Consider the following 12,336-nt stretch of genomic DNA (forward strand, 5'->3'; position numbering starts at 1 on the left):
CCTGGATCACAGGCTTTGAATTCTTTGCAACTTTTGACCCAGTATCAAACCACATCATTACTCCCCTAATCTCAGCAGCAGTTTATATTGTCACAAAAAAGAGGACCTGTCTGCCACTGCATCATTTTCTCTTAACAGGGAGAAAACAAACAAACCAGTTGGTAGCACTTCCTGGATACCAGTGGGTACTGGGAGCCAGAGCCTTCTCCATGAATTTGCATTCAGTACATTGCTGTTTTTAAGTGGAGCTGCCCCTGGTATAAATAAGTCTTATAATGTATGTAAATATATGGGAGGGTGATTGTTGTAATGAAAAGCTTCCACTACAAAGTGGGCAAAGCCAGTAAAATCAGAGTGAGTAGGGGGAGGGGTTTGTTTTCAACTGCATTTATTGTCGAGCAACTACCCTAAAGAGACCCCTGCCACATTTAGTACTGTAGATACGCAAAAGACATGTCACACAGCCCTCCTGTCCCTATAAGGACCTAAAATGCTTCTGGATATCAAATGTGTGAAACAGCTAGGAAGTACAATGGAGTGCTGAGTAGGTCCGCTACATAGGAATACCAGGGCAAGCCAGGACCTTGAGGCATTTAGCCCAGCATCCCAGTGTTGGAGAAATGAGGTGACCTTGTCAGACCCCCACACAGTTGTTGACAAAAGCCAGGGCTAGAACCCCAGGCTCTGGCTCTTAGGGTGAGACTCTTCCCAACGTGCCATGTGTCCCACTTGTCCCTTAAATGTTGGTGTCTCCTACTGCCTGTTCTCACTTGGCTCACACTCCCTGGATGGTCTTCTTATGCTTACCAGTAGTTTTAATTGTCTCATGCCTTTCCAGAAGTCCAGACGTGTGTCTCCATCTGTTTTCCAGATACCTCCTATCAGTATCTCTCAGTAACCTCAGCATTTCCAAAACAAACTCACCTTGATTTCCTAGCACCACTGAGTACCCACCCAGACAACTTTCTCATGTTTCTTGTTGCTGAATGTCATTCCGTCTGTGAAATGTTCAAGTCACAAACCTGCCATGTCTGATTCCTCCTTCCTCTCTCCCTCCTCCAGGCATTCCCTGGCTGTGCCTCTCCCCTCCTCATCTCTAGGACCTGGACTGGAGCCAGCTCACCACTTTCTGTTGCTGCATTGCCCTGATGGCCTCCTGGCCTCTCTTTTGTCCCCTCCAGTCTGCTCCCCTACAGCACAGCCAAAGTGATGTTTCTAGAAAACAAGCCTCAAGTCTCGGAATATCTTGCCATTTCCATGGCTTCCCATTTTTTACCTTTCCTTTTGTTTCCTCCATCTGGAACCCTCATCCCCCCATCATTTCTCTTTGCCAGGTCAATTCTTGACTCCCTCAGATTTCTGCTGAAGTCTCACTTCCCATACACAGACTTGGAGCCCTCCACACGGCATCCCTGCCCCCACGCTGTGTAGGACGTGTGACGCTGTGCTGTCATTGTTGAATGCTTGTCTGTTTCGGGTCTGTACACTCAACCAAAGCGAAGCTGCCTTGTCCCCAGTGTATCTCTGGGGACTTTCTTAATATCCAGCAAAGGCCGTGGGTTAGGGTAACAAGAAGAGAGTGGAAAATGACAAGTGTCTGGAAAGGTGAGCAGTCAACAGGTGGTGGTTTGTACTTGGATACTGTCTCAGCCAGTGAATCCAATCAACCACCTTGAACTATCAGGAATTGAGTGATCAGACATATTCTGATATGGATGCTTAATACATTTTTTTACTTTTTTTTCTCTACATTGTTTTACTTTAATTTTGACTATATATTTGGTGGAGGGGGATGCTATTTTATCTAAAGGCAATACAGTCGAATGATTGAGACCGTGGACTCCAGTACTAAATTCCCTGGGGTTCAAATCTAGCTTCATTATGTATTGTGTGTTACTTAAACTTCCTGTGCCTCGGCTTCCTCATCTATAAAATGGCAGTGGTACTAGCATTGTCAGGAAGATTAATGTATGTGCAGTGTCTAGAATGGGCTTGGCACCTGGTAAATGCTCTATGAGTGTTAGCAACCAAGGTGGCTCGTCCTTTTCTTCTTCCTCCTCCTCATCATTTCACTCTAGGAGCAGGTAGTTAACTTGGTAATTTGCAGTTTTTGACTTGGGAGTCCAGAACAAAGCCATCCTTTGTGAATGACCTCCTAGAAATGATCTCCTTTTATGACATTGTGAGAATCAGGCTCTTTTTTTTTTAAACTCTTTTTTGTTTAAACTGAGCCCTGGGCTGCCATCCCCATCCTGATTTATAAAGGGCCAGGTTGAGTTTTTTACCGGCTGTGTAACCTGGACAAATTGTTTATCCTCTCTAATCTTCTGTCTCCCCATTGTAAGATAGGAGTTATAAAATGCCAAGATGTTGCAGGGATGAGAAAGTATCTATGTGCAATGCCTGGTGTGTAGTAGGCATTCATAAATGGCACTCAGCATTATTTCACCTGCTTGGGACTTTGCCATGCCCTAGTCGTATGGCATGTCCTCAGCTCCGGCCTTGGCATGGTTGATTGGGAGGGGGAAGAGAAGTTAAGGAATGTTACATATGGACTAGCCAATCTTGTTCATGAGAAGAAGGAAACATTTATTTTCTGAGAAAACGTTGATGGTTGACTTGCAAATGCTGATTTGGTGAACACTATAAATAATGCCTTGATTCTTACATGTAGAAAAAGTCACCGGCCCCACCAGCAACATTCACTTTTGACTTTATTCAAGTACAAGGTTAAGTGGTTTGATCCATTAGCCAGTGTGTGTAGTAGGTCAGATGCCTGCAGAAAAAAAAATTATTAGCCACAAAATGCCACAAGCAAGCTACAAAATAAAAATTAATAATGCTTAATTAAAAGTCTACACAGTGTGACTCTAGTAACTTCATTACTTGCTGAATTTAGTGTTCATACATATTTCCTGATATTGTAAAGGTGGTTAGTAGGTTAGAGTCTCTTACTCCTGTAAGAGAGTAAGAGAATTTGCCAGGATTGCCAGTGGTAAATTGAAAGTGTAGTTATAACCAAATAACCTCAAAAGCCAAATTGTAAATATCTTTCAATTTTTTTTTCAGCAAAAAATATTTAAACTGGGATACAGATGCATGTTCATACATACATTACAATGTGGGATAGGATCTGGAAAAGTCCCAGAAGTTGGGGCACTGGAAGGCCTGAGAAAGGCCTTGTCATGAGGGGTGGAGCTAGGACTGCAGGATGGTTCCTCTCACTGGCCCACTGTGTCTGCAGTGGCATTTTCCTCCCTGGGTGCCCCTGTGCATGGTTTCCATGATGGCCCTGGTGGGACAATCCCAGCTGGATCACTTCACTGCAGAAGCAGCTGAAGTCGCAAAGCCGGCCTCTAGAGGGAGGAAGCTTAGGCACGGTTTCTCTTTAATTACTGTCCTTTTGAGTAAAAATGCAGATTATTAGCAGAGCAAGTTGCGTTTGGGAAGAAATGTATGATTTGGCCCAGCCCCTGAGGATTACCCTTTGTGCAGTTCTCACTTTACATTTTAAAGAGCCAAAATGTCTCTGGTGCTCCACTTTTGCAGAACATGCAGCCTATGCTGGTCTGGAGGAATGCTAATTAACAAACCCCTACAGAACTGGTTGGGTCTCCCCTGAGGGAGGGCTTATTGCTGCAGATCTTTCTAATAGCATCCGCTCAGGGAAATGGCCAGTTGACAATGGCCAGCTCACAGAAATCTATGTGAGACTTAGCAGCCGCAGGATATTTCTGATTTTGGTTACATAAAGAAACCTTTCTTATTATATTCACAGAAATCAAATTTCAAGTGGTTGAAAAATCTGTTTGGAATTCTGTGGTCATGGAGTTGTATTTAGTTTGATTTAATGTGGATAGATGAGAGTAAATTGTTTGCACAGATGAGTTGAATAAATTCTGCCAGTTTATATCTTATTCTGATTTCACATTAAGCCCTTAATTTGCAGCTCTGTTGCGTTGGCAGTCCTATTAGAGTAAGCCCTAGGAAAAGCTTGGCAGGTCCTTTCTCCTCTTGCCACTGTTATTCAGTGGAATTAAACAAATCATTTAACCTCTGAGGAGAGCTCAAAGGTGCTGTTGGGTCCTAGGATGTCCTTAAACCATCTAAGATGTCTGGAGATCTACCCTGATTTTAATGGCTTTAATTTAACCACTATTGAATTATTTTATTTAATCTGCTTTCCCTATCTCCCTTCCTCACCTTCACAGATCCTCAAAGCCCTGGGATTTTCCAGACTATTTCTTTCCCATAGATACGCAATAAAAATGTAAGATGAAGAGAAATGCAAATCCTTCTTTGGAAAAAGTCATTCCCATGCTTTTGTCCCTTTCCGTCTCCACTATCTGCAGAAGTTCTGAGATGCAGGTCCTGAAGATGGGAATTCTCTCTCATTGCATCTTCGGTGCCCACTGGCATCATAAGACTCAGTGTTTATTGAACTGATGAATGAAAGTGTGTTTGAAGAACCAATCAACTCATTTGGTGTTTTTTTCCCCTCTAGGAGGACTGGAATGAAATTGACCCAATTAAAATGAAAGATCTTCATCACAGCAACGGGGATGAGAAAGCACAAAGCGTGGAGACCCTCCCTCCAGGTACTGCAGCCCCCTACAGAGGCCAGTCCAGTCTTGGGCTGGTGGCTGGTAATCAGAAAGTCATCTTGCCCTCTAATTGTAAATAAGCTGAATGTGGCATTTGGAGCACATGGCCTGTGGGGTAGAAAATGGATTTCATAGGGCAGCTGGAGACCCTGCCCTTGCACAATGTTTTGCTGACTTCCTTAGGGGCCCATTAGTACATGATGAAGTAAGTTCACTGGGAGGTGACTAAAATTTGTTGAGAGAAAAAATAGAATAAAATAGAAAAGTCAGGATGGTATGTTTCAGTTCACAAATTTTTCTAATGGATTTTATTTTTTCAAGCAGTTTTAGGTTCACAGCAAAATTGAGCAGAAAGTGCAAAGATTTACATTCATCCTCTGCCCCGACACATACACAGCCTCCCCTGCTGTCAACATCCTCCACCAGAGTGGTGCATTTGTTACAATCAGTGAACCAATATTGATATACCGTTATGATCCAAAGTCCATTTTACATTCGGATTCACTCTTGGTGTTGTACATTCTGTGGGTTTTGGCAAACATATAGTGACATGAATCCACCATTACAGTATCATACAGAGTAGTTTCACTGGTCTAAGAATCCTGGCTCCCCCTAATCCCTGGAACCACTGATCCTTTTGCTGTCTCCGTGGTTTTGCCTTTTTCAGAATGTCATATCATTGGAATCATATGGCATGCAGCCTTTCAGATTGGCTTCTTTCACTTAATAATGTGCATTGAAGTTTCCTTCATATCTTTTTCATGGCTTGAGAGCATGTTTGTGGGGTTTATTTATTTATTTTTTTGGTGAGGAAGATTTGCCCTGAACTAATGTCTGTGCCAATCTTCCTCTATTTTTTGTATGTGGGATGCCTCCACAGCATGGCTGATGAGTGAAATAGGTCTGCACCTGGGATCCAAACCTGTGAACCCTGTCTACCGAAGCAGAGCACATAGAACTTTAACCACTTGGCCACGGGACCGGCCCCAGCATGTTTGTTTTTAATCACTGAATAGTATTCTGTTGTCTAGATATACCACAGTTTATTTATCCATTCACATACTGAAGGACATCTTGGTTGCTTCCAAGTTTTGGCAATTGTGAATAAAGCTGCTATAAACATCCATATGCAGGTTTTTGTGTGAACATAAGTTTTCAGTTCGTTTGGGTAAATACCTAGGAGTGTGACTGCTGGATCATAGGTTAGGAATATGTTTATTTTTGTAAGAAATTGCCGAACTGTCTTCTACAGTGACTGTACCATTTTGCATTGCCACCAGCAATGAATGAGAGTTGCTTTTGCTCCATATCCTTGGCAGCATTTGGTGTTGGCAGTGTTTTTGATTTTGGCCCTTTTTGTAGATTGGAAGTGGTATCTCTGTTGTTTTAATTTGCAATTCTCTAATGACATATGATATTGAGTATCTTTTCATATGTTTATTTGCCATCTGTTTATCTTCTTTGAGGAGGCGTCTGTTCAGGTCTTTTTGCCCATTTTTAAATTGGGTTTCTCATTTTGTTATTGTTGAATTTTAAGAGTTCTTTGTATATTTTGGATAACAGTTCTTTATCAGTTATGTCATTTACAAATATTTTCTCTCAGTCTGGGGCTTGTCTTCTCATTCTGTTGACAGTGTCTTTCCCAGAGGAGAAAATTTTAATTTTAATGAAATTTAGCTTTGTCAGTTCTTTCATGGATCATAACTTTGATGTTGTATCTTAAAAGTCATCACTATACCCAAGGTCACCTAGATTTTTCCTATCTTCTACGAGTTCTGTAGTATTGTGTTTCATGTTTAGGTCTGTGATCCACATTGAGTTAATTTTTGAGAAGAGTGTAAGGTCTGTGTCTAGATTTCACCTTTTTTGCATGTGGATATCCAGTTCTTCCAGTATTGTTTGTTGAAAAGACTATCTTTGCTTCATTGTATTGCCTTTGCTCCTTTGTCAAAGATCAGTTGACTACATTTATGTGGGTCTGTTTCTTGGCTCTGTATTCTGTTCCATTGATCTATTTGTCTATTCCTTCACCAATATCACACTGTCTTGGTTATTTTAGCTTTATATTAAGTCTTGAAGTTGGGTAGTGTTAGTCCTCCAACTTGGTTCTTCCAAGCCTTCAATATTGTGTTGGATTTTTTGCTACTCCATATAAACTTTTGAATCAGTTTGTTGATACCCACAAAATAACTTACTGGGATTTTGATTTGGATTGTGTTAAATCTATAGATCAAGTTGGTAAAAACTGACATCTTGACAGTACTGAGTCTTCATATCTGTGAACATGGAATATCTCTCTGTTTAGTTCTTTTTAAATTTTTTTCATCAGAGTTTAAAGTTTTGCTCATACAAATTTTTTGCCTATTTTGTTAGATTTGTACCAAACTATTCCATTTTTTGGGGTGCTAATGTAAATGGTATTCTGTTTTTAATTTCAAATTCACTTGTTCATTGTTTATATAGAAGAGCAATTGACTTTGGTATATTGACCTTGTATCCTGCAGTCTTGCTGTAATTATTAGTTCCATGCTTGCTTTGGCAGCACATGTAGTAATTACTTCTTAGTTCTAGGAGTTTTTTGTTGATTCTTTCAGATTTTCTACAAAGACAATCATGGCATCTGTGAATAAAAACAATTTTATTTGTTCCTTCCTAATCTATTTTATATCTTTTCTATCTTTTTCTTGTCTTACTGTATTACTAAGACTACTAGTACAGTGTTGAAAAGGAGTGGTGAGAGGGGTCATCCTTGCCTTGTTCCTGATCTTAGCAGGGAAGCCTCTAGTTTCTTACCTCTAAGTATGAGGTTAGCTGTAGGTTTTCTTAGATGTTCTTTATCAAATTGGAGAAGTTTCCCCTCTATTGCTAGTTTGCTGAGAGTTTTTATCATGAATGAGTGTAGGATTTTATCAAATGCTTTTTCTGCATCTATTAACATGATCATGTGATTTTTTTCTTAGGCTTTTAATGTGATGGATTATATTAATTGATTTTTGTATGTTGAACCAGCCTCACATACATGGGATAAATCCTACTTGGACATGGTGTATAATTCTTTTTACACGTTGTTGGATTAAATTTGCTAATATTTTATTGAGGAGTTTCGCATCTATAGTCATAAGAGGTATTTGGTTTGTAGTTTTCTTTTCTTGTAATATTTTTGTCTGGTTTTGCTTTTAGGGTAATGCTGGCCTCATAGAATGAGTTAGGAATTATTCCCTCTGCTTCTCTCTTCTGGAAGAGGTTGTAAAGAATTCATATAATTTCTTTCTTAAATGGTTGGTGGAATTCACCAGTGAAACCATCTGGGCCCAGCGCTTTCTGTTTTGGAAGGTTAATAAGTGTTGATTTAATTTGTTTAATAGATACAGGTATATTGAAACTGTCTATTTCTTCTTGTCTCAATTTTAGCAGATTGTGTCTTTCAAGAAATCAGTCCATTCTTCTAGGTTGTCACATTTGTAGGTTGATTTAATTTGTTTAATAGATACAAGTATATTGAAACTGTCTATTGCTTCTTGTCTCAATTTTGGCAGATTGTGTCTTTCAAGAAATCAGTCCATTCTTCTAGGTTATCAAATTTGTAGGTATAGAGATGGTAATAGTATTTTTTTGTTCTCCTTTTAATGTCCATGATATCTGTAGTGATAGCTCCTCTTTCACTTCTGATACTCGTAATTTGTCTTCTCTCTTTTTTTCTGAGTTAGCCTGGCTCTAGAGGCTTATTGATTTTATTTATCTTGTAAAAGAACAAGATTTTTTTTCTATTGATTTCCTTTTTTTCTACTTCGTAAATTTCTGCTCTAATTTTTACTAATTTCTTTGTTCTGCTGACTTTGGGTATAATCTACTCTTCTTTTTCTAGTTGCCTGAAGTTGAACTTAGATGATTAATTTTGGATCTTCCGTTTTAAAAAAATTTTTTTATTGCTATACCATTGGTTTATAACGTGATATAAATTTCAGGTTTGCATCATTATATTTCAATTTTTGTGTAGATTACATCGTGTTCACCACCCAAAGAGTTAGAGTCCATCATCATACACATGTGCCCAATCACCCCTGTCGCCCTCCTCCTTCCCCACTTTCCCTCTGGTAACCACCACTCCAGTCTCTGTCTCTGTGTGATTGTTTCTTGTTGTTTTTTTCTTCCATTTGTTAGTGAGATCATACGGTGTTTGACTTTCTCCCTCTGACTTATTTTGCTTAGCGTAATACTCTCAAGGTCCATTCATGTTGTCACAAATAGCACAGTTTCATCATTTTTTATGGCTGAGTAGTATTCCATTGTATATATATACCACATCGTCTTTATCCATTCATCCCTTGATGGGCACCTACATTGCTTCCAAGTCTTAGCTATTATAAATAATGCTGCAGTGAACATAGGGGTGCATGTATCTTTATGCATTTGTGTTTTCAAGTTCTTTGCATAAATACCCAGCAGTGGAATAGCTGGATCGTATAGTAGTTCTATTCTTAATTTTTTGAGGAATATCCATACAGTTTTCCATAGTGGCTGCACCAGTTTGCACTCCTAACAGCACCGTATGAGAGTTCTCTTTTCTCCACATCCTCACCAATGCTTGTTATTTCCTGTCTTGTTAATTATAGCCGTTCTGACAGGAGTAAGGTGATATCTCATTGCAGTTTTGATTTGCATTTCCCTGATAATTAGTGATGTTGAACATCTTTTCATGTGCCTGTTGGCCATCCGTATATCTTCTTTGGAGAAATGTCTGTTCAGATCTTTTGCATATTTTTAAATTGGATTGTTGTTTTTTTCTTGTTGAGATGTGTGAATTATTTATATATTTTAACTATTAACCCCTTATCTGATATAAGGTTTGCAAATATCTTCCCCCAGTTGTTAGTTTGTCTTTTTGTTTTGTTGATGGTTTCCTTTGCTGTGCAGAAGGTTTTTAATTTGATATAGTCTCATTTGTTTATTTTTTTCTATTGTTTCCCTTGCCCAGTCAGACATGGTACTTGAAAATATGCTGCTAAGACCATTGTTGAAGAACGTACTGCCTTTGTTTTCTTCTAGAATTTTCATGGTTTCAGGACTTACAGTCAAGTCTTTAATCCATTTTGAGTTAATTTTTGTGTATGGTGTAAGATAATGGTCTGCCTTCATTGTTTTGCATCCAGTTTTCCCAGCACCATTTATTGAAGAGACATACCTTTCTCCATTGTATGCTTTTGGCTCCCTTGTCGAAAATTAACTGTTCATAGATGTGTGGGTTTATTTCTGGGCTCTTGATTCTGTTCCATTAATCTGTGTGTCTGTTTCTGTGCCAGTACCATGCTGTTTTGGTTACTATAGCTTTGTGTAGTATATTTTGAAATCAAGGGGTTTGATACCTCCAGCTTTATTCTTTTTTCTCAGGGTTCCTTTGGCTATTCATGGTCTTTTGTTGTTCCATATAAATTTCAGGATTCTTTGTTCTGTTTCTGTGAAAAATGTTGGAACTTTGGTAGGGATTGCATTGAATCTATAGATTGCTTTAGCAAGTATGGACACTTTAACTATGTTAATTCTTCCAATCCAAGGGCATGGAATATCTTTCCATTTCTTTGTCTTCACTTTCTTTCAACAGTGTTTTATAATTTTCAGTATACAGGTCTTTCACCTCTTTGCTGAAGTTTATTCCTAGGTGTTTTATTCTTTTTGTTGCAATTATAAATGAGATTGTAGCCTTAATTTTTATTTCTGCTACTTTGTTGTTTAGTGTATTGAAACGCAACTGATTATTATATGTTAATTTTGTATCCTGCAAATTTACCATATTCACTTATTGTTTCTAAAAGTTTTTTGGTGGATTCTTTAAGGTTTTCTATATATAAAATAAGTCTGCAGATAGCAAGTTTCACTTCTTCTTTTCCAATTTGGATCTCTCTTATTTCTTTTTCGTGCCTGATTGCTCTGGCTGGGACTTCCAATACTATGTTAAAGAAGAGTGGTGAAAGGGGGCATCCTTTTCTGGTTCCTGTCCTTAGAGGGATAGCTTTCAGTTTTTCTCCATTGAGAAAGATATTAGCTATGAGCTTGTCATATATGGGCTTTATTATGTTGAGGTACTTTCCTTCTCTACCCATTTTATTCAGAGTTTTTATCATAAATGGATGCTGTATCTGGTCAAATGCTTTCTCTGCATCTATTGAGATGATCATGTGATTTTTATTCTTCATTTTGTTAATGTGATGTCTCACGTTGATTGATTTGTGGATGTTGAACCATCCCTGGATCCCTGGAATAAATCCCACTTGATCATGGTGTATGATCTTTTTAATGTATTGTTATATTTGATTTGCTAGTGTTGTGTTAAGGATTTTTGCATTGATGTTCATCAGTGATACTGGCCTGTAATTTTCTTTTTTAATTTTTTTCTTTAAAGGTTGTCTGTACCTTTATCGTTATGTAATGCCCTTCTTTGTCTCTTGTTACAGTTTTTGTTTTAAAGTCTATTTTGTCTGATGTAAGTATTGCTACCCCAGCTTTCTTTTCATTGCCATTTGCAGTGAGTATCTTTTTCCACCCTTTCACTTTCAGTTTGTGAGTGTCTTTAGGTCTGAAGTGTGTCTCTTGTATGCTGCATATATATGGGTCTTGTTTTTTAATCCAGTCAGCCACTCTATGCTTTTTGATTGGAACATTTAGTCCTTTGACAGTTAAAGTAGCTACTGGTAAGTATGTACTTATTGCAATTTTGATACTCTTTTTCCAGGTGTTTTATTAGTTCTTCTCTGTTCCTTTCTTCTTTTCTTGCTGTCTTCCCTTGTGATTTCATAGGTTGCTTTGGTATTATGTTTGGGTTCCTTTCTCTTAATTTTTTGTGTATTTGTTATATGTTTCTGGCTTGTGATTAACATGTGCTTCATAAATAATAACCTATGTATATAGCAATCTGTATTACATTGATGGTCACTTTAGTTCGACCTCTTTCCAAAAGCTCTACTGTTTTACTCCCTTCCTCCCACGTTTTATGTTTTTAATATCATATCTAGCCCCTTTTTTGTGTTTGTGTGCATCCATTACCCTCTTATCATGGAAATAATACTTTTAGTCCTTTGGTCTTTTGACTTTCATATTATCTTCATAGGTGGTTGATCTGTTCCCCTTACCATGTATTTGCCTTTGTAGTGATTTTATTGCTTTTTCTTTTTTTGATAATTTTCTTAGTCCTATTTGTGGTCTTCTCTTTCCCACTTAAATCCATCCCTTTAGCATTTGTTGTAAGGCTAGTTTCCTGGTGATAAACTCCTTTAGTTTTTGCTTATCTGGGAAACTCTCTCCTTCCGTTCTGGACAATAACCTTGCCAGGTAGAGTATTCCTGGCTGTAGGTATTGTCCTTTCAGCACTTTAAATATATTGTGCCACTCCCTTCTAGCCTGTAAGGTTTCTGCTGAGAAGTCAGCTGACAGCCTTATGGGGTTTCCTTTGTATGTAACTTGTTGTCTTTGTCTTGCAGCTTTTAGGATTCTCTCTTTATCTTTAATTCTTGACATTTTAATTATAATGTGTCTTGGTGTGGGCCTCTTTGGGTTTATCTTGTTTAGTGCTCTCTGTGCTTCCTGTACCTGGATGTTTATTTCCTTCCTTAGGTTAGGAAAGTTTTCAGCTGTTATTTCTTCAAATACATTCTCTACCCCTTTGTCTCTCTCTTCTCTTTTGGGACACCTATAATACAGATGTTAATGCACTTGATCTTGTCCCAGGGGTCCCTTAGAC

General features: G+C 38.4%; 1 protein-coding gene across 2 annotated transcripts in view; it reads left to right on the top strand.

Moving 5' to 3' along the window:
* The window catches only part of GALNT2 (polypeptide N-acetylgalactosaminyltransferase 2), a 199,660-nt gene that overhangs the window by 90,215 nt on the left and 97,109 nt on the right, over positions 1-12,336 (top strand). For both annotated transcript variants that reach the window (XM_046653229.1, XM_046653230.1), the window contains exon 2: positions 4,505-4,598. In XM_046653229.1, coding sequence (XP_046509185.1) covers positions 4,505-4,598 — 94 coding nt within the window. The remainder of the gene's footprint in view (positions 1-4,504; positions 4,599-12,336) is intronic.

This window comes from Equus quagga, chromosome 2, assembly GCF_021613505.1.
Source record: "Equus quagga isolate Etosha38 chromosome 2, UCLA_HA_Equagga_1.0, whole genome shotgun sequence".
NCBI classification, from domain to species: Eukaryota; Metazoa; Chordata; class Mammalia; order Perissodactyla; family Equidae; genus Equus; species Equus quagga.